This window comes from Salmo salar, chromosome 01 (assembly GCF_965601325.2).
Source record: "Salmo salar chromosome 01, fSalSal1, whole genome shotgun sequence".
Lineage (NCBI taxonomy): Eukaryota > Metazoa > Chordata > Actinopteri > Salmoniformes > Salmonidae > Salmo > Salmo salar.
The window spans coordinates 168,972,145-168,995,093 of NC_138291.1; the positions used below are offsets into that span (position 1 = coordinate 168,972,145).

Below are 22,949 nucleotides of genomic sequence, written 5' to 3' on the forward strand. Positions count from 1 at the left end.
GTCAACCTCAGATGATTTGTGGTGGACTTTTAAAGGGGTGGACTTTTAAAGGGGTGGACTTTTAAAGGGGTGGACTTTTAAAGGGGTGGACTTTTAAACGGGTGGACTAAAGGGGTGGTGTTCTCCTCTGCTCCCTTACAGATCTGGTGTTGTACTGTGAGGTCTTCCTGACCACATACAGGACCTTTATCAGCCCAGAGGACCTCATTAAGAAGCTCCACTACAGATATCCTTTTTTGGTCGCCTCGAGTGTCTCAACACCAGCTAGAATATTGTGTGTTGGAATACTAACAACTGAATGGATTTGGCTTGTGGTGATGAGATAAATACAGAAAAGGTGTGTAGGTAAACCTGATTGTGTCCCAACTATGTTGTCACCTAAAGTGACTTCTGTGAGAGTGGAAAATATATTCACCGTTTTGTGAATGTGGGACGTAATACTTGAGAGTGCAGGTCATTTCAGTCATTTCTCCTTGACCACAGACCACATACACCAGGTTCTGTCACAGTCCAGACACGTTTAAGAAGCGGGTCAGCAAGAACACCTTCTTTGTGCTCGTTAGACTGGTGGACGAACTGTGGTGAGTATGGATGGACATATTCTATAGAATCTATACAGTACCTTACTCAGACTCTCAGTACAGCCACATATTATATACAGTACCTTACTCAGACTCTCAGTACAGCCACATATTATATACAGTACCTTACTCAGACTCTCAATACAGCCACATATTATATACAGTACCTTACTCAGACTCTCAGTACAGCCACATATTATATACAGTACCTTACTCAGACTCTCAGTACTGCCACATATTATATACAGTACCTTACTCAGACTCTCAGTACAGCCACATATTATATACAGTACCTTACTCAGACTCTCAGTACAGCCACATATTATATACAGTACCTTACTCAGACTCTCAGTACAGCCCCATATTATATACAGTACCTTACTCAGACTCTCAGTACAGCCACATATTATATACAGTACCTTACTCAGACTCTCAGTACAGCCCCATATTATATACAGTACCTTACTCAGACTCTCAGTACAGCCCCATATTATATACAGTACCTTACTCAGACTCTCAGTACAGCCACATATTATATACAGTACCTTACTCAGACTCTCAGTACAGCCACAGAAGTGGCTTTTTACTGTTTAAGCTCCAATTTTTCTAGGCAGTAGATAGCCCTGGGGATCCAACAGAATAGAAATGACTTCCAAAGAGTGTGTTGGAAGCAGACAACCCTCAATGTTAACTTACCTTTCAGTGTTAAGTGAATTAACTTCTCCTCCCTTTAATCTTCTCCTCTCCCCCCTTTCCATCAGTCTGGTGGAGTTAACAGAGGACATCCTGAAGCAGCTGATGGACCTGGTGTTCAGGCTGGTGTGTAACGGCGAGCTGAGTCTGGCCCGCGTGCTCCGCAAGAACATCCTGGACAAGGTCTGTCCAACAACACCACTACCTTCCCCTCAACACCTTCACCTCCCTCAACACCTTCACCTCAACACTCTTAGCAGTTGATGTTATTCTTTAATAACGCAGACCCCAAAGCAAATCAGGGGGAGGAAAATAGGTTTATTGAAAGAGGATAAATCATAATGTTATGCTAAGAGGTAGATGGTCGTTCCTTCCTTGTCCTCAGTGATTCTCTCCAGTGATTCTCTCCACACAACAAAGGGACAGGATGCTCATTATAGCCCAACCCTAGCATGTGTTGGCCAATTACAATTCCTTGCAATAAAACTGGGCCGATGGCCAAATAACAAGTATCCTATTTCAGGTTGGACCAATGAGAATGTGCCACACGTAGCTATGAGTTCAGGACTGACATTCCTAACAGACGTTGAACTGAAAACCCAACTATTTCCATTGATAATTCCCTGTTAACTGTTAGTACTCTATTGACCGTTACTACGCTATTGACTTTTAGCACTCTTGACCTCTCGTCTTCTGCGTTGTGTATTTATCTTCAACATATTCTTACAACACCTTCACCTCCCTCAACACCTTCACCTCTCAACACCTTCACCTACCTTAACAGTTTCACCTCAACACCAGCACCTACCTCAACAGCTTCCTCAACACCTTCACCTACCTCAACAGCTTCCTCAACACCTTCACCTACCTCAACACCTTCACCTACCTCAACAGCTTCACCTCAACAGCTTTACCTCAACACCTTCACCTACCTCAACAGCTTCACCTCAACACCTTCACCTACCTCAACAGCTTCACCTCAACACCTTCACCTACCTCAACAGCTTCACCTCAACACCTTCACCTACCTCAACAGCTTCACCTACCTCAACAGCTTCACCCACCTCAACACCTTCACCTACCTCAACAGCTTCACCCACCTCAACACCTTCACCTACCTCAACACCTTCACCTACCTCAACACCTTCACCCACCTCAACAGCTTCACCCACCTCAACAGCTTCACCCACCTCAACAGCTTCACCCACCTCAACACCTTCACCTACCTCAACAGCTTCACCCACCTCAACACCTTCACCTCAACACCTTCACCTACCTCAACAGCTTCACCTCAACACCTTCACCTACCTCAACAGCTTCACCTCAACACCTTCACCTACCTCAACAGCTTCACCCACCTCAACACCTTCACCTACCTCAACAGCTTCACCTCAACACCTTCACCTACCTCAACAGCTTCACCCACCTCAACACCTTCACCTACCTCAACACCTTCACCTACCTCAACACCTTCACCCACCTCAACAGCTTCACCCACCTCAACAGCTTCACCCACCTCAACAGCTTCACCCACCTCAACAGCTTCACCCACCTCAACAGCTTCACCCACCTCAACACCTTCACCCACCTCAACACCTTCACCTTAACACCTATCCCCTTTAACACCTTCACACTGTGTTGCACTTAATAAAAGTGCTGTGGTGTATAGATCTATTGTTAATGTCAATTAGAATATTCAGGAAAGGCTCTCATTCTGCAGTAGCTTGTGATTGGGAGGCATTTTGAATGTTATGTCTGTAAATGAATTGTTATTGTTTTGAAGGTGGAGCAGAAGAAGCTGCTGCGCTGCACCAACTCGCTCAAGCCGCTGGCCGCCCGGGGCGTGTCCGCCAGGTAGGCGTCAACCAGGGGTTAAGGGTCAGGAGACAATGGGAGGGGCTATGACAACCTCTTCTTGCACCATCCATGTTTACTTTCTGTCATTAAGTGTTTTTGTGTGTGTGACCACAGGCCCGGAACGCTGCATGACTTCCGCAGCCATGAAATCGCCGATCAGCTCACGCTCCTGGATGCAGAACTTTTCTACAACATCGAGGTACCAGAGAGCCCTTTACTGTCCTTGTTTTGCTTCCAATTCTCATTGTGCTCCAGTTATCTAACCCTATATCTCTCCTTCTTTCTCTGTCTCTCCTTAGATTCCTGAGATGTTGGTGTTATTGACTATCCTAACTCTATATCTCCCTCTCTGTCTCTGCTTAGATTCCTGAGATGTTGGTGTTATTGACTATCCTAACTCTATATCTCCCTCTCTGTCTCTGCTTAGATTCCTGAGGTGTTGGTGTTATTGACTATCCTAACTCTATATCTCCCTCTCTGTCTCTGCTTAGATTCCTGAGATGTTGGTGTTATTGACTATCCTAACTCTATATCTTCCTCTCTGTCTCTGCTTAGATTCCTGAGGTGTTGGTGTTATTGACTATCCTAACTCTATATCTCCCTCTCTGTCTCTGCTTAGATTCCTGAGGTGTTGGTGTTATTGACTATCCTAACTCTATATCTCCCTCTCTGTCTCTGCTTAGATTCCTGAGGTGTTGCTTTGGGCCAAGGAACAGAACGAGGAAAAGAGTCCCAATCTGACTCAGTTCACAGAGCACTTTAACAATATGAGCTACTGGTGAGAGCTGGACCTGAGCCTATACTTACAGGCTGTCTATGCTTTACATAACTCCCACCAGATAGACCTTATCACTCCTAAGTCACCTAGCTTTGCAATGGCTGTTCAACACCTCAAAATGGCAAAAGAAATTACACACAGTCTCACTTTCTCTCTCACAGAACACTGTTTGTGTTTGTCCTCTAGGGTGCGCTCTCTAATCATTCAGCAGGAGAAAGGCCAGGACAGAGAGAAGCTGCTCCTCAAGTTCATTAAGATCATGAAGGTGACCAACCTCAACGTTCATACAACCACAGTTCTTCCTGTTAACTAAATATATATATATATATATATATAACTAAATATATAACAAAATATATGTATATATTTATTTTACCTTTATTTAACTATTTATTTAACTAGGCAAGTCAGTTCAGAACAAATTCTTATTTACAATGACGGCCTTACTATATCTAGTTAATGACTAACTCTCTGGACAACTGTTCTTATCCTGTTTCTCCTCTTCTTATGTAGCACTTAAGAAAGTTGAACAATTTCAACTCGTACTTGGCAATACTGTCTGCCCTGGACTCAGCCCCCATCCGCAGACTGGAGTGGCAGAAACAGACATCAGAGGTGAGTCAAACAGTAGTGTATTAAGTCTAACAAACATGTGATATAGCTATACTAGATATCCACACTCACATTTTTGAATTGTATTTCTATGGCATGTCTTTTTAATATACTATGGGTATAACACATTGTGACACACTGTTGGTCTCTCCCAGGGATTGGAGGAATACTGCACTTTGATTGACAGCTCGTCGTCTTTCCGAGCGTACCGGGCGGCTCTGGCCGACGTGGAGCCTCCATGCATCCCATACCTGTAAGTCTGTGTACATGTACACCTGAGCCGGGTGATTTTTCATCACATTGGGTTTTAGTCTACTCTTCATAGGACTGTCTGTCTTTATCTCTCTATTCTTCTCTCCTCTCTAAACTCATCCTCCTCTCTTCTCCCAGCGGTCTAATCCTGCAGGACCTGACCTTCGTCCACCTGGGGAACCCTGATCTCATCGATGGGAAGGTCAACTTCTCTAAGCGCTGGCAGCAGTTCAACATCCTGGACAGCATGAGGCGCTTCCAGCAAATGTGAGTAGAAAGGTCATCCCAGGAGAAAAGCATCCACAAATCTCCAAACAGATAGAGCGCATGGTATAAATATGGTCTATTTCAGGGATGGGCAACTGGCAGCGCCCCCCCCCCCCCCCCCCCCCCTTTGTAGGCTTGCGGAGCCACTGTGGCTCATCATGAGTTCCGATTTTTTTTGTGGCATCCATCAGTTGCCTTCCTTGGTCTATTTCATATCAATCAATAAGACTACAATAGTCATCCCACGTGAGGTAAGCAGTGAACCAAATCTTATATGAAAACCTTCATATTAACCCCCATACAACAAAAGGTGGACCATTTCCAGCGTTCATATTTGTATCGCTTATCCATTGGCATCTAGTTGATCAACTCGTTATGTCTGTCTTTCCGACCCACCCCAGGCATTATGAGCTGAAGCGCAATGACGACATTGTGTGCTTCTTCAACGACTTCAGCGACCACCTGGCCGAGGAGGCGCTGTGGGAGCTCTCGCTGAAGATCAAGCCTCGAAACATCACCCGGAGGCGGACAGAGCGTGAAGAGAAGACCTAGGGGATGTAGGGGCACGGCGTGGTGCCCAAACCCGGGACCAGGTCCCGCTGAGGGACCTCCACTGTGCTACAGACACTAACTCCACTTTACTATGGACGGACAGACGGACGGGATAGATGGATGGACACAATCAGTTGGACCTAACTAACATGGGAAGAGTGACTGACTAGGGCCGGACCAGAGCACATACAGTAGGCTAGTAGGGAGGAAAAGACTGGTTTAAAATGACTCTGCACTGCTCTGCTACACTGGGATATTATGGGGGGTTTTATGATTGACATGGGATTCTCTCCACCCTGAACTGCTGTTGGCAGGGGAGAAACTCCTAGCCAATGGGAGGAGAGGAGAAAGACTTGTATAAAGGATGTTATGTAAGGAGGATGTGGAGATACCGCTCACTGTCCTCTCCCATTTTAGTGTGTAAGTGTGAGGTGAAAGCTCCTCTACACCCTGATACCAACACCCTATTCCCTTCTCTTCCTCCCTACATAGTGTGTGCCACCATTGGGTCAGCCCCTACTGCCCCCTTCCCCTGACTTAACTTCCCTCCAACATTGAAGGAAGATAAAGTTCCTTGTATCCATGGAATCCTCAGTATTCTGGACTGCAGTCTAGGGAATGGGAATCTGAGGGTTGGTAGAGGTGGACTGGACTTGTAGCAAGAGTGTATTTTTGTTATTATTAATCATGTGTGGTTGTGATGTATTATACAGTGCTCCTTTTGTTCTTAAAAAGGATGTTTATTATGCTATTAAGAGAAGTGCTTAGCTTCTACCCAAGTGCCATAATAATGTGCACTCTAAAAAGCAACGCAACAAAAAAAAGACCCAAAAAGTGACTAAAGATGCTGTGATCTATGTACGTCATAGTCAATCATTGTGTGCCATGTTTGAGTGAGAGAACTGCCAGGCAATCAGAAGGTGTGTGTGTGTGTGTGTGTGTGTGTGTGTGTGTGTGTGTGTGTGTGTGTGTGTGTGTGTGTGTGTGTGTGTGATCTGTGTTTGTCTGTCCATTGTGTGCTGTAGTTCTTCATTCTGATTCCTTTGGAATAATCCTGTCATCCTCATCACACTATGCAATAAAACTGCTCAGTTTCTATACATCAAGGCATCACCATCTTAAGAGGTTTGACAGACTGCTACTTATATGTTCCTTATGGGCAAAATCCCAACAAGATCGGCGCTCCTAACTTTGACTTTTGCATTATCATGCATTGATATCAATGGAAGACTTGTTGCGCTCGAAAGTTAGGATTCAGCCCCAACTGGTCATTCTGGTTGGACAATAACAACCACAAGCCACTGATAGTGAACGTAATATTTGTAATATTTCTTAAATATCATGGTCATTGGAAAATGCTTTACAAAATAAAGGCAAGTTAAGGCATGAATTTACCTTGGCATCAAGGAATGATCCAACAAATATACAGTTCATGAAGCAAAGTCTAAAGAATACTTAAAATGTGATACATATTGTATGAAATCCTTCATTTGTCTATAATATTCGATGCATATATTATAATCTGATTTCTACATGTATTGCATTTATATATTTGTTCAGTATGAAACAAAGACACTGAATCATGGTCGTACATGAAGTCTACTACATTACTAGTTATTCATTGTTGGCTGTGAAAGCCCAACAGGTAAAACAATGTGCAAAGCCAAAATCAAAACAGACATTAACTTCAAACTAACATTAAAAGGACAGTTTTCCTTCATCTCACCCTCACTCCTATTTCAGTCACAGAGGTAGTCAAGCCACCACAGGGTAAAAAGTCACATAGAAGGCAGTGATTAAAAAGTGGAAGAGTTGTTGTGTACCTGTGATTGCTCTGTTTCAATGATGCTTGCAATTTCAGTGGTATCTATTTCAGTAATATACTAATGAATCATTACTGATGTGTCAGACTCATTTTCCTCCAGACTTCCCTATCTGACTGGATGCTCTGCAGTCTGCACGTGACAAGGGTGAGTTAAGGGCAGGCTCCCCATCTCTCTCCTAGACCATGTCAGGATATATATATATATATATATATATATATATATATATATATATATATATATATGGTGTGTTGGATTTGAGCATTGATGCTTTTACTGACATGGTCTAGGAGAGAGATGGGGAGCCTAGCCTGCCCTTAACTCACCCTTGTCACACACATTAATATATATATATATATACATATTCACACACATTAATATATATATATACATATTCACACACAGTGCCTTCAGAAAGTATTCACACCCCTCGACTTTTTCCACATTTTGTTAAAGCACGTGTCAAACTCATTCCATTGAGGGCTGAGTGTCTGTGGGTTTTCACTCCTCCCTTGTACTTGATTGATGAATTAAGGTCACTGATTAGTAAGGAACTCCCCTCACCTGGTTATCTTAACTGAAAGGAAAAACTAAAAACCAGCAGACACTAGGCCCTCCATGGAATGAGTTGGACACCCCTGTGTTACAGCCTACATTTTAAATTGTCTCACTGGCCTAAAAATGTACTTAATTCACATACGTTGCATGGATTCATTGTGTGCAATAAGTGTCTAGTATATATATTTTTATTGACTACCTCTCTGTACCCCACACATATAATTACCACAAAGACCAAGGATGTTTTCCAATGCCTTGCAAAGGAGGGCACCTATTGGTAGATGGGTAAACATTTTAAAAGCAGACAAATATCATTTTGAGCATGGCGAAGTTATTAATTACAATTTGGATGGTGTACCAATACACCCAGTCACTACAAAGATACAGGCGTCCTTCCAAACTCAATAGGCAGAGGGGAAGGAAACCGCTCAGGGATTTCACCATGAGGCCAATGGTGACTTTAAAACAGTTTAATGGCTGTGAAAGCAGAATTTAGGATGGATCAACATTAGTTACTCCACAATACTAACCTATATGAGAGTGAAAAGAAGGAAGCCTGTGCAGAATAAAAATATTCTAAAACATGCATCCTGTTTGCAGTCAGGCACTAAAGTAAAACTGCGGCAAACTAATGAACTTTGTGTTGAATACAAAACATGTTTGGAGTAAATCCAACACAGTACATCACTCACTACCACTATTCATACACTGAACAAAAACGCTAAATGTAGGTCCCTTGTTTCATGAGATGAAATAGAAGATCTCAATGTGGTGCACAAATTTGTTTAAATCCCTGTTAGTAAACATTTCTCCTTTGCCAAGATAATCCATCCACCTGACAGGTCTGGCATATCAAGAAGCTGTTTAAACAGCATAATCATTACAAAGATGCACCTTGTGCTGGGGATAATAAAAGGCCACAACACAATGCCACAGATGTCTCAAGTTGAGGGAGAGTGCAATTGGCAAGCTGACTGCAGGAATGTCCAACAGAGCTGTTGCCAGAGAATTTAATGTTCATATCTCTACCGTAGACGAGCGGTTTCCTGAACGTTGTGAACAGAGTGCCCCGTGGTGGCAGTGGGGTTATGGAATGGGCAGGCATAACCTACAAACACAATTGCATTTTATCGATGGCAATTTGAATGCACAGAGATACCGTAATGAGATCCTAAGGCCCGTTGTCATGCCATTCATCCGCCGTCATCACCTCATGTTTCAGCATTGATAATGCATGGCCCTATGGCGCAAGGATCTGTACATAATTCCTGGAAGCTGAAAATGTCCCAGTTCTTCCATGGCCTGCATACTCACCAGACATGTCACCCATTGAGCATGTTTCGGTTGCTCTGGATCGAAGTGTACGAAAACGTGTTCCTGCCCCCACCAATATCCAGCAACTTTGCACAGCCATTGATGAGGAGTGGCACAACATTCCATAGGCCACAATCAACAGTCAACTCTATTCAAAGGAGAGGCAAATGGTCACACCAGACCACTGACTGGTTTTCTGATCCACGCTGCTACCTTTTTTTTTTTTAGGTATCTATGACCAACAGATGCATATCTGTATTCCCAGTTGTGAAATCCATAGATGAGGGCCTAATGAATTTATTTCAAGTGACTGCTTTCCTTATATGAACTGTAAATCCATCATCTTTAAAAGTGTTGCATGTTACGTTTGTATTTTTTCAAGCATATTGTGGCTGAATTATGTTATGGGTATGCTTGTCATTGGCAAGGACTAGGGATTTTTTTTAGGACAAAATAAAAACTGAATAGAGCTAAGCAGACAAAATCCTAGAGGAAAACCTGTTTTAGTCTGCTTTCCAACAGATATTGGGAGACAAATTCACCTTTCAGCAGGACAATAACTTTAAACAAGGCTAAATATTCACTAGAGTTGCTTACCAAAATGATATTGAATGTTCCTGAGTAGCCTAGTTATATTTGACTTAAATTGCTTAAATCTATGGCAAGACTTAAATTAATACTTATGTACATGAGATTTCTGTATTTCATTTTCAATACACTTGTAAACATGTTTTCACTTTGTCCTTTTGGGGTGTTGTGTGTAGAATTTAATCAATTTTGAATTCAGGCTGTAACAACAAATGTGGAATAAATCAAGGGGTATGAGTACTTTCTGTATATACACTGAGTGTACAAAACATTAGGAACACCTGCTCTTTAAATGACACTGACCAGGTGAATCCAGGTTAAAAACTATGATCCATTATTGATGTCACTTGTTAATTCCACTTCAATCAGTGTAGATGAAGGGGAGGAGTCAGGTTAAAGAAGGATTTAAGCCTTGAGGCAATTGAGACAGATTGTGTGTGTGCCATTCAGAGGGTGAATGGGCAAGACAAAATATTTAAGTGCCTCTGAACGGGGTATGGTAGTAGGGGCTGTGCGCACCGGTTTAAGTGTGTCGAGCTGCAACGCTGCTGGGTTTTTCAAGCTCAACAGTTTCCTGTGTGTATCAAGAATGGTCCACCACCCAAAGGACATCCAGCCAACTTAGCACAACTGTGGGAAGCATTGGAGTCAATATGGGCCAGCATCCCTGTGGAATGCTTACAACACCTTGTAGAGTCCATGCTCCAATGAATTGAGGCTGTTCTGAGGGCAAAAGGGGGTGCAACTCAATATTAGGAAAGTGTATGTAGAAGTAGACTGTCAGTCTGAGAGTAAACACACACACACGGCTGCCTCAGTGGGGGCGACTGCTCGGCTCCAGTAAAACCCTCTTCCCTAGGGGAAGGTTGGAGGTGGCGTTGTCCAGGTCCCCCTGCTCCGAGAAGGCCCGCTTGATGCCCCGGCTGTGCCCGTTCACCACTCCTCCATGCTGCCACTTACAGAGGTCCCCATTCAGGATGTCCTGGATGTGCTGCACGATGAGGTTGATGGCCACTGAGAATGAGAGGCAGATTAATAAGAGGGAGGGATATGGAGAGAGAGAGGGAGGGATATGGAGAGAGTCTATAGGCTTCATCAGTGCTATAACTTACCCATGTTGTCAACTCCTCTAGGAATAATTACATCTGCATATTTCTTGGTCTGGGGAAAAATAACTCAATGTAAATTTGGTAGCTAATGCTTTCAAAAGACTGCATTTAGAACAGAATATACATTTGTCACAAATTAGTCACTGGGTGTTAAATGTGTCATATTTTAAGTGTCCATAATTAGCCCTATTAATAAAGAACGAAAGTGTCCATTATCTGTTATCGGTGTGTGGTTCTGCTGGACATTTACAGGTAAACAGAACTCCTCGAAGGCTGGCTTGACGAACGTGGTGTACTGGTTAAGGATCTGCTCCAGGTCTCTGTCCCTCTTCATGTCCCGCAGAACTGCAGGTCAAAATCACAACCAGGTCAGGATCAAGACAAATGTGACAATTCAGTATATACATCAAATATGTTAGAAAAATGTGTGTATGCATAGTTGGTGCATCCCCTTGTTAAGGATTAGTTGTGTTTGTCAGTAGTACCTCTGTGGGAAAGCCTGACATCAGAGTCAGTGTCCACAAAGAGCTTCATGTGAAACATGTCCCTCACTTCCTGAGAGTAGAATACCAGAATGCCCTCAAACAGAACCACATCAGCCGGGTACACCGTGATCCTGTCCTGCAGCCTGGAACACACGTACACACACATTAAGCACCAAATGTATAGTACACAGAGGTATTCTATAGACAGACTAAGTTTCACCTGAATGCATGATTGGCATGGGTTAGTTCATCTGCAAATGCAATGACATGTCTGAGGCTGCACACATCAGGACGATGAACGGCTGTTCACACCCTTGAGCCAAATAAGCCAGAGTAGTAGGGTGCTCTTCCCCAGCGAAAACTAAAGTGAAGCTTAAGAAATACAAAGAGGCCTCCCCAGTGGCACTAGAGGCATCACTACAGACCCAGGTTCCATTCTGGACTGTATCACAACCCGGTCGTGATCTAGATTCCCATAGGGTGCGCTCAATTGGCCCAGCGTCGTCTGGGTTAGGGGAGGGGTTTGCTGGGGGGCGCTTTACCTGACTCATCGCGCTCTAGCGACTCCTTGTGGCTGGCCAGGCGCCTGCGGGCTGACCTCAGTCGTCAGGTGAACGGCGTTTCCTCCGACACATTGGTGCGGCTGGCTTCCGGTTTAAGCCGGGGGGGGGGGGGGGGGGGTGTTAAGAAACGCGGTTTGGCGGGCCATGTTTCGGAGCCCATTGGGGAGTTGCCGCGATGAGACAAGATTGAAATTGGTTAGAAAAGGGGGGAAAAAATTACTAATAAAAGAAATACAAATAGCTTGAGTCTGTAGTCTGGGCAGTGCGTAAAGTGGGGCTGACCCCATTTAGTCGACTTGTCGATTGTTAGGTTGATAGGCTGTATATTTTTTTTGTCGGAGTGGCAAATATATACAAAAAAATGTATGGCACACGACACCTGTCTGATACACACCTGTCTCAGTGGACTAATCCATTGGAGATCGCAGGGATGGCTCACCAGTAGTACACTTACCATTAATTCCCATCATTTCTAATTACAATGTTTTTTTTTTTAGGTAGTTTCTGTTAAATCTGTTTTTATGTTAATGCATTCAATATATTATTATTACAGTCTTAGCGTTGTCATTGTAGGAGTGGACACGTTGTTTACAGAGTGCACAACCCAGGTTTATTTCTGAGTTGTCAATTTATTCATTGTCTTTTGTTTGGAGTGCTCCTATCAATCTTGAGTAAGGACATGCACCTGGTAACTCATAGAAGTAGGCCCAGGCTACCTGGCCTGCACGCAAATGTAGGCCTATAAATGTGCCTATTTAGGGATCTGATACTATTTCTGATTGTCTTAACTCACCATCACTGTGGAGCTTCTCAAAGTCATTTTTTCTTCTCCTCAAACAAAGCAAATGAAGTATTTTACATCCATTGAGAACCACTCAGCATGAAAGGCAAAAGAAAATGTAATCCTCTGATCAGTGGAAACGTCAAAATATAGGCCTACCTGATTATTTCTTATCCCCTGCGCAAAATAGCCTACAGCCTACATCTAGTTTACTTTATTCAAACATCGGGTGCGTCTATCTAAGGAAAAATACACATTTTAAAATATCAACCAATTGATTGTCGAAAGAACAGACGACTCTCGGTCAACCAAGATTTGTTTTCCTCAGGAACTGCCCTAGTGTGCAGTGCATCAAAAAACATGTAAGAGATTGCAGCAGACAACTCAGACAGAGGCACTCTGTAGCAGGAGTGTATTCATTAGTCTGATTCCATTGCAAAACGTTTTGCAACAATAACCATTTACTTTAGGGACCAAACAAAAAGGGGAAAGACCTATCTGAATTAAATTGTTTTCATTGCACAAAGTTTTCCATTTGGAGTAAACGCTTTCCATTGCAAAACGATTTCCAATGGACTAATGCAATGAAATCAGACTTGAATACACCTAGTTATTTTGGTTTTTCTTTTCAGTCAAGGGTCATCTATCTGGGCTCTGTGGAATGTGGGCATTTTTTATCCCGTCTGTCTGAATTCAAGAATGGGATTTCTAACTCTGTTACACTGGGTCTGGATGGAATGTTTCCTTCTCACCTGGAATGCGTGACAAAGTCATATGTTGGCACCTCCACCACACTCCCCTCCACAATATCCTTCAGGGTTTGGTACATCAACTCGTTGTCAAAAGCGTCTGTAATAAACATTAAGGTTATTAACTCAATTACACTGTTCGGCCAGAACATTAGCCATTTATAATTCTAGCTAAGATGAATTAAACACCATGATGAATTAAATCCACATTATCTAAGTGATAAGTGACTGATGAAGAGCTTATGTTATTACAACGATCATACTTATATTATTACAATATTCATACAGGCCTGTAGTACATTTTACATTTAAGTTAGTCATTTAGCAGACGCTCTTATCAAGAACGACTTACAGGAGCAATTCTGGGATTCGAACCAGCGACCTTTCGGTCCAACGCTCTTAACCGCTAAGCTACCTGCCACCCCTACCTGGGTGGTCAAAGTTGTACTGGCCCTTGAGTGCCTTGGCCTTCTGGTCAAGTGTCAAGACTCTGTAGAAACTGTCTTGGCTGACGATAGCAACTTTCCTCTGATGATGGTCCACCTTGTTCTGGCCCAGTAACTCCATGATTTTGGCACATACGGTGGACTAAAAAAAAAAAACATACAGGTTTATTATTTCCTAGATTAGCACAATTTAGCTAAATCTATCACATAGAAAGTTTCCATGAATTGTGTGTAATATGCCATGTGAAAGACCTGTCACACGCAGAAAATGTATTGACATTTGGCATATTTTCAGTTTGAGGTTGGAGCAGAGAGCGGTAGTTGGCACATTTCAAAATAATCTCAGACAGAAAACAAGACACTAGTTGAATTGGTGGCAAGAGACATCCTGACACACACCCCCCCCCCCCCCCCCCCCTCATTCAGTGATGCCAATTTAGCAACTTTTCAGACTACCCTGGCAACTTTATTTTCAAACAGCACCTAGCAACAAATTTAGCTCCTTTTAACAACTTTTGAAAAGTGACTCAAACGCTAAAATGCATGCTTTTTCCCTCTAAATGACAAAAACTATTTATTCTGTCAAACACAGTCACAACACACGTGACTGGCTGCAAAAGTGCCTTGTGAGTGACGTCAGCAGCAGGCGCTCAGCTCGTGCACAGCCAGCAGCAATTTCAACAGAACTTACAACATCAATCAACAAGTTTCAATCAAAATTATACAGCCAGAAGTACAAAAAAAAGAGTGGGAGTCTGTACCTGAACAAATGTCAAATCATATTTTTTGCAATTTGAGTAACGTCATTGTGTATTCTACGTAATGACATCACAACGTCATTTAGCAACCTTTAGCAACAAATCAACCTGCCTCTAGAAACTACCCCTGAAAATGAGTTGGCAACACTGATCTCATTAGCGAAGTCACATCAAGAGTTATCCTATTCCTGCATGACAACCAAGCTAAGAGGACGCAATAATTCTAACTAGATAGCTGCATACCATTAGCTAGCTAACTTTAAGTGCGTTAAATGAATGAAAATAGACGTTCGTCAATTATTAGGCCAAAGAAAAAAATATATACAAATTCTTATCACGTTTTGGTACAGGGGCGTGTCTGCTCTCAGTTCACGGGGAAACGAAAGCTAACGTTTGTACTCTAATGTTACTGGTTGTTGACACGACCTAACGTTAAAGGCGTTTGATGGTCAATTTGTTATCTGCAATGGCCGTGCAGAATTTACGGTGATATGGCCTCTACGGAAGTCAAGACATTAATTATTCTTGCTCTTAGCGGAGCAGAGCTGATGTGAAGAAGTTAAGGAAGTGAGTTTGTGTTTACACAGGACCTTCCGCCCTCAATAATGTCAATGCGGAGCAATACGACTCCTTCAGCATTATTACATTTGAGAGACGCAAAGCGATGCGGTACAGAGCTCAATTTGGCCTCTAAGTGCCTCCAGAGGCTCCGCGATTGCTTCACACCATCAATACGGCGCCCCAGACCACATTTTTAGATCGAGCATAATAAACTGGCTCTTACTAACCCATACAGCTACATACGGTACACTAGTTACTATTAGTTACCTACCTTGCCACTGGCAGTTCCTCCGCTAACACCAATCAGAAACGGACGGTGTCTTGGACGCTCCATCTCGAACGGTCTGATAGTAGTCATATCGCGCCAATTTGTCGATTAACAGCAGGCTTATCGTCGCTTGTTTAGAAAGCTTCCTTCTTGAAAGTTCTATGGCAGACCACCAATTGGTGTATTGCAGTACGGGGACTAATTCTTTGATATTATGGCGGTCCGCAAAGAAAATATATTGGTGTATGCCGCCACCTACTGCTTTGGCTGTATATCTGGCCAAACAATTAACAAAATAAAACAGAACAAAAACAAAACTCGATGTACACCTTTATTCCGATTCAACTGCCAACGCCCATCACTACAGGCCCTGGGGCTAGAGAAAAAAGAGCATCTTCGGGCAGTATTCTTTGCACTGTTTGAGCAGTGTAGACCTTAAAACCCCAAAACCTTTCAGCTGCAGATACTATTATGTCCAGTTTCTTAGTTCGTTTGTGCATTACAATTAATCACATGCGCGATAAACACCATATAATCCACCTTCTTCACAATCAGCCTATCAGTTTCCCTCAACTGTTAAACAATACTGAATCTCCCCAGTCCACCTGCTTTACAAAACAATAATCTGTTCACGTTCATATGTGTTACAACGCGAGAACACGGACATCAGTTCCTTCAGAAAAATAATGTTTGTAAAAACGTCAAAATAAGGATGGAATAAGTGTGTAAAAAATCTGTAATGTTGCAATTATACATTGAATTGGCCACCATGTCGTTTTTGTAATAATGTTCTATTGCATAGGCCGACTGGTTCTCTGAAGCATGCAGGAGAGGCCTACAATGATTGCACTAGTGCATATGAATGAAAGTGGTCTTTTCGGGCCCAAATACACACAGGAGACCACTCAGAAAATAAAAACAATTATTTATTTTTATATATATATATATATATGTGTATATATGTATATATGTATATATATATGTATATATATATGTATATATGTATATATATATGTATATATATATATGTATATATATGTATATATATGTGTATATATGTATATATATATGTATATATGTATGTATATATATATATATATATATGTGTGTGTGTGTGTGTATATATATATATATATGTATATATGTGTATGTGTATATATGTATATGTGTGTGTGTGTATTTTTTTTAACTTATGAATACATTTCTTTCTTGTTGTCCCAGAATGTTCACTTAGCAAAAAATATTTCATATCAACACAAAACTGATTGTGTGGACGAACAAAGGTAATTTTTACATAGTCCTATGTGTATCCCAAATGGCACCCTGTTGTAGTACACTACGTAGATAATAGGGTGCCATTTTAGGACACAGCCCTAGAGATATCCTGGCTATCAGAGGACACCCACTCATGATGCATTATGGACAGTAGCTGTAAAGTGACACACATTGCTACGGTGTGGTTTTTACTATGTTTATGAGCTTACTAGTACTAAATATACTGTATTTCAAACATAGAAGTGGATTAATTGGATAATAGGCCTATGTGGCTCTGGTGATTTGTTGTCTGTCAGGGTGGGTGTGGTCTCCCATGGCACCACATTACATCACAATCGTGATGTCATAAATAATTGTATTCTGAAATGATGACAGCCTAAATGGTTTGCCATTTACGGCAACACTTACAAGTTCAATTCAGGGTCAAAATCATTGCTATATTTTGGATGGTTATTTCTGAACTGATTGATTGGTGGTAAGTAGTTGTGACCACTTGTGATTTAGTGTGAAAAGGCCTACTTTGTGACACAATTTAATTGTGATGATTTAAATAATATAATAATATTTTTAAGCCATATTGTACCTTTTTCAGGATTACTGTAATTGAAGGAACTATGGGAAAGTTCTCCTTCCCAAGGCTCATCATAAGAATGGTTAGAATCTCTTTTCTCTCACCACCCTCATAGTCAAAACTCCAGTGATTTAAAATCATCACTTTGACATACAGGTCTATGAGCTTTTCTAAGATTGAAAATAACAATAACCTCATTACTAACTGCATGTTTGTCATCATTTTCATTTCTAGCCATGGGCAAATCGGACTGCACAGGACGATTTCTGCACAGGAACTACTGAACTCCACAGGCCCAGAACACACCAGCCTCACAACTCCTCACAACTCCCCAGCCTTAATGTAAGTCCCATCTGCAGGCTAAATCTACGACCCACTAAAGTGGTCCAGACTAATCATGTATGGACAATCAGTGTAAACGTTGTACTAACTACGGCTTGATCGAGTGTCAACATTATACCTTATTGATATTCTATATCAATGAAATACAATGGAAGGTACATAATAATCCAATGCGTAAAATAAAATATACCATGTTCTATTCTCAATATCCCTACTGCCCCAAAGGTTTGTAGGCAGGGCAAGGAGGACACCGATTCAACCCAGAAGAAGAGGAAAAAGAAGAGGCTAAATGAGAAGGGAACCCAGGTTGAACTAGGCATGCGGGAGGATATCCGTGACCTTGACCTCGCCCATTGGAGATTGGCTAGAGAGACATGGAGAACTGAGCGAGGAAACATGAGGGAGATTAAGGCGCTGTATGGAGAAATATTTAGGCTGCACCAACTCTTGGAGGAGGTAACAAGAGCAGTTTTCTTCAACAGACTTTCATAACAGTAGATATACTGTAGTTGCTTTAGATGTTTCCAATCCTGATAAACAGAAGAGAGATCTAAATAGATAGAATAGTGAAATAAGAAGGCAAGAAAAAAACTGCACATTGGAAGTATTCTGAGGAAGGTCTGCAATCTGCACTGGTAGTATTCTGAGGAAGGTCTGCATTCTGCACTGGTAGTATTCTGAGGAAGGTCTGCATTCTGCACTGGTAGTATTCTCAGGAAGCTCTGAATTCTGCACTGGTAGTATTATTAAGAAGGTCTGCATTCTGCACTGATAGTGTTCTGAGGAAGGTCTGCATTTTGCACTGGTAGTATTATTAAGAAGATCTGCATTATGCACTAGTAGTATTCTTAAGAAGGTCTTCATTCTGCACTGATAGTGTTCTGAGGAACGTCTGCGTTTTGCACTGGTAGTATTCTGAGGAAGGTCTAGAACCTGCACTTGTAGTATTATTAAGAAGGTCTGCATTCTGCACTGGTAGTATTCTAAGGAAGTCCTGCGTTCTTCACTGGTAGTATTCTTAAGAAGGTCTGCATTCTGCACTGATACTGTTCTGAGGAACGTCTGCGTTTTGCACTGGTTGTATTCTTAAGAAAGTCTGCATTCTGCACTGGTAGTATTCTGAGGAAGGTCTGCATTCTGCACTGGTAGTATTATGAGTTCTGTCGGCATTATGCTCTGGTAGTATTCTGAGGAAGGTCTGTATTCTGCACTGGTAGTATTCTGAGGAAGGTCTGCATTCTTAAAATAAAGTTGAAAAAGAATGGAAGAATTCCTGAGTTGGAACGATTCCAAAAGTGTTCCCATTATCCTAATAGGCTAATATACAGTAATAAAACGTGTTTTCTCTATGATATTTATTACCCATACACATGTAATTGTATTAAGATAGTAATAACAATGACCATCAAGCTATTAAGTAATAAAAATGTGTCTGTCATCATACAGATTGGGGTGGATAAAGGGGTGATCAAGCAGCGCTCCACCTCCTCCATTCTTTGTCCCGTCTCACCGACACTGCCAGCTTTCCCCTGGTACAACCTCCACAGGTACCTCGCCAACAGCCAATCGGAGCCAGACCAGCATGCTGCCGGCACCCAGAAGGACCAATCTAAGAAACATTCAATCTTTCCCCCTCTGGACACACAGAGCTGCACCTCCCCTGAAAGATGGCCTCATTCAACGTCCAAGACGTCACACCCACACGCTTCACACCGATTTGCTGTCCCATCCCACCCCCTGGTTTCCGGCCCTCCTGCCCGGATGAGACAGACCCTTCCGCATGTCCACCCCAGGTCCCCATTGACTGGCCAGGCAAAGGTCAAGGATGAGGTCAAGAGGCCAGAGATTGCATCGTCTGAGGAATTGTCTGAGGAAGTTCAACGGAGAGGTGCAGAAATTGCGAATATGTATAAAGCACAGCTGATTGAGAGGATGGCCCAAAAGAGAAAGGAAGAGATTCTGAAGAAAAGGGTAGACAACGATGACAAGAACGATGACACTGAGGCCTCCTGCTCCTCTGCAGTAGAACAATCCAATACCCTTGCCACAGCCCCCGAGCGCCCAGCCAGCCCAGACGCCACGCCAGTGGCCGCCCGAGAGGACACTCAGGGGGACACCCAGCAGGACCTGGTAGAGGTTGTGAATGTGCTCAAGAGGCAATCATCTGATCTATACCTGCCTGACGACGTACGTGAGGAGTCACTCACATGGAAATCCATTTACGAGGAGCTGTGCCCGCTCGCTCACAGGGTGAACACAGAAGCTGACTACATCAAGGCGCTCCGCGTCATCACTGAGAAGGCTGTGACTCCCTCGTGCTCGTCTGAGGATGATGTGTCTCAGAGTGTGAGTGAGGACACAAGTCAGGAGGGGAGTAGTGAAAGTGAGGAGAGCATGAGTGGACAACAGCAGAGATGTCTACACAGGGATCCTTATGGTGAGAGGGACAGGAAGGAGATTGATAGTGGTAAAATGGAAGGGAGATATGCAACCGCCAATGCAATGTCTATGATGGCGAGCCGAGGGAAAGAAGAACTTAATGCCATGAGCTACGCAGACAGGATCAAATATTTCAAGGATGAGGCTAAGAGAAATGAAGAGATGATGAAGATCGAAAGGAGGAAGGAAAAAGCCAGGGTTGAAGAGCTCAAGAAGTGGGAAAAGAGACAGAAGAAATTGAATGAGGAGGAAAGGAAAAGGACAGAAAATATGGAAAAAAACAAGTCAGAGGAGCAGAGGAAAAGGGAGAATGCAGAGATGAAACTAAAGATCGAACATGAGAAAAAGAGACGAGAACAAGAGAAAAAGAGAGAGAAAAAAGAAAGAAAGAAGCTGGAGATGCAACAGAAGGCCCGTGAAAAAGAAGAGAAAAAGAGGGCAGAGGAAGAGAAAAAGATGGAGAAAAAGAGGGAAGAGAAGTTGAAAAAGATTGAGAAACAGAGGATGGAGGAGGAGAGGAACAGGGAAAAGGAGAGAATGAAGGTGTTGGAGATGCAGCAAAAGGCACGAGAGAAAGAAGAGAAGAGGAGGAAAGTGGAACAGAAAAGAAGATTGAAGATACAGCAGGAACAAGAGAAGGAGGAACAGAAAAGGCAGACAAGGATACGAGACGAGGATAAGAAGAGAGCAGAGCTTCAAAAAATAAAAGATCACGAGGCCAGGTTCAAGATGGAGATGGAGAAACTGTATGAGAGAGAAGAGAGGAATGCACAGATTGAAAGAGAAAAGAGGCGTGCGCTGTGTCAGAAAAAAGGGCAGACACAGAGAGCAAAACAGGTGGTGGCATACGAGGTCACATCGTCTACATCTGACGCCTCTGTGCGGAGGGAAGAGAGGGAGCAGCGTCCAGAGACCGCTCTGCGAAGAGAAGAACAAGGAAGAAGCAGAAGAAATTGGCGGACGAGTCAATGACAACTTTTGAGTAGATTATAAAAGAAAGGGAGCAGACAAAAGAAGAAATGTACAAGTCAATGCTCCTAGGTATGTTAATAGATGTAAATAAACAAAAACAAATTAGATTTTTTAAAGAGAAAAAACAAACAACAAAACGAGAAAATGAGCAAAAGCAGGAAAAAATCATAAGGAAGCCAGGCATGAGGGTGAAGAGGAGGAAACATGAGAGAGGAGGAAGGGAGACCAGAGTGGTTTATCAGGAGGGAAGTAGGATATATAGAATTCAAGTTCTGAGGACAGAATCGGGAAGGACCATGGGATAAAAGGTAAATGAGATCAGCAGTAAAGGAGAGCTGAGTGGATCAAAAGAAAGTTATGGAAAACACAAGGGGTGGCAAGATAAACAGAGACCCAGAGAAAAGAGGTGAAAACATTTTCTAACAGTAATAGAGAGGAGATGGAACTAGAATTCCAATGTACGAATGGCCAAAATAACTATCTAAATAACTAAGGATGAGCAGAAAAGGAGAAGACCAAGAGCACAGGAAAAAGAGCCAACAAACATGTCAAAAAGAAATGAAGTCTGCCTCTTCTACTTCTCTTTTAAAGTTGCTTTGGTTTCCTTTTGTCCTCTTTCTAAGCCTGTTCAAGTCTGAGATAGATGAGAAGAGCAGCCAAAGAAACAGATCTGTTGAAGCATCAATTGGAAAGGATGGGAGGGTTGGAGGAGGAGCACAGCTCCATGACTACATTAGGTAAGTGTTTACTATCAAAGCCTGTTCTCTGTAGACAACTGTATTAGTGTTGATAGAAGTTAATTTATGCAATGTCTTTCAACTCAAACACTACAATTCCTGATCTCATGTGATTATTCACCTCATGTGAGCGGGCTTTCGGATGTTTTTTTCTTGAAACAGATTGTGGCATATGAGGTCACTTTATCTGTTGAAGCATCAATAGGAAAGGATGAAAGGGAGGGAGGCAGGAAGAGGAAAACACAGAAGAGCAGATGAGGTAAGTGCTTGGGCTTGTGATGAGAGGATCGGGGCTCCAGAACTGGGGTTTATGATTGAAAATTCTCAGACAAATGTATTACTGTGAATCCCATTCGTTCAATGACTATTTGATGAATTCCTGACGGGATAATTGTTTTACAGGAGCACTCTATGTTCTGCTTCCATGTGGATTGACAACATTGCTTTCAGGAGCTGCTGGAGGACACCCTGGAAGAAGAGGGAGAGGGTCTATGATAGGCAGTTTGCCATGGGCCATAAATGGGCGTTTGGGTGTTAATTCTTCCTGCTTTATATCATACAACTTTACAATAAAAATGAATTGCAAGCATCAGCCTTTTCTGTTTGAGTGTGATCAGTGCAGTAGTAGTAAGATTGGTGTAAACCCAAGGAATATTCTGGCCTTCTAGGCAGAGTTCCTCTGTCCAGTGTCTGTGTTCTATTGCCAAGTGTCTGTGTTCTTTTGCCCATCTTAATCTTTTTATTGGCCAGTCAGATATGGCTTTTTCTTTGCAACTTTGCCTAGAATGCCAGCATCACGGAGTCGCCTCTTCACTGTTGACGTTGAGACTGGTGTTTTGCGGGTACTATTTAATGAAGCTGCCAGTTGAGGCATCTATTTCTCAAACTAGACACTCTAATGTACTCTTGCTTAGTTGTGCACCGGGGCCTCCCACTCTTTCTATTCTGGTTATTGCCGGTTTGCACTGTTCTGTGGAGTAGTACACAGCGTTGTACGAGATTTTCAGTTTCCGGGCAA

General features: G+C 42.5%; 2 protein-coding genes across 4 annotated transcripts in view; one reads left to right on the plus strand and one right to left on the minus strand.

The window, feature by feature from the left end:
• The window catches only part of rapgef1b (Rap guanine nucleotide exchange factor (GEF) 1b), a 93,479-nt gene extending 85,990 nt beyond the window's left edge, over positions 1-7,489 (plus strand). For all 3 annotated transcript variants that reach the window (XM_045693053.2, XM_014141709.3, XM_045693050.2), the window contains exons 15-25: positions 142-226; positions 489-581; positions 1,343-1,457; positions 3,058-3,128; positions 3,246-3,330; positions 3,815-3,909; positions 4,096-4,174; positions 4,423-4,524; positions 4,677-4,774; positions 4,912-5,040; positions 5,442-7,489. In XM_045693053.2, coding sequence (XP_045549009.2) covers positions 142-226; positions 489-581; positions 1,343-1,457; positions 3,058-3,128; positions 3,246-3,330; positions 3,815-3,909; positions 4,096-4,174; positions 4,423-4,524; positions 4,677-4,774; positions 4,912-5,040; positions 5,442-5,592 — 1,103 coding nt within the window. In that variant the 3' untranslated portion in view covers positions 5,593-7,489. The remainder of the gene's footprint in view (positions 1-141; positions 227-488; positions 582-1,342; positions 1,458-3,057; positions 3,129-3,245; positions 3,331-3,814; positions 3,910-4,095; positions 4,175-4,422; positions 4,525-4,676; positions 4,775-4,911; positions 5,041-5,441) is intronic.
• Positions 7,490-8,145: 656 nt separating this feature from the next.
• Positions 8,146-15,813, minus strand: uck1 (uridine-cytidine kinase 1). Its single transcript, XM_014141720.3, has 7 exons — positions 15,599-15,813; positions 13,991-14,150; positions 13,566-13,662; positions 11,470-11,612; positions 11,235-11,329; positions 10,988-11,036; positions 8,146-10,889 (listed from the first exon to the last, which is right to left on the minus strand). The coding sequence occupies exons 1-7, from the start codon at positions 15,683-15,685 to the stop codon at positions 10,690-10,692; spliced, it is 831 nt and encodes a 276-aa protein (XP_013997195.1). The 5' UTR covers positions 15,686-15,813; the 3' UTR covers positions 8,146-10,689.
• Between the last annotated feature and the right edge of the window lie 7,136 nt (positions 15,814-22,949).

What these genes read in the sequence shown, in the direction of transcription:
- uck1 (XM_014141720.3), bottom strand. Translation starts at nt 15,685, where the DNA reads ATGACTACTATCAGACCGTTCGAGATGGAGCGTCCAAGACACCGTCCG. An exon ending in TGTCAGGCTTTCCCACAGAG is followed by an intron (nt 11,330 to 11,469) that starts GTACTACTGACA and finishes TTTGACCTGCAG; the next exon opens with TTCTGCGGGACATGAAGAGG. An exon ending in TAGAGGAGTTGACAACATGG is followed by an intron (nt 10,890 to 10,987) that starts GTAAGTTATAGC and finishes TCTCATTCTCAG; the next exon opens with TGGCCATCAACCTCATCGTG.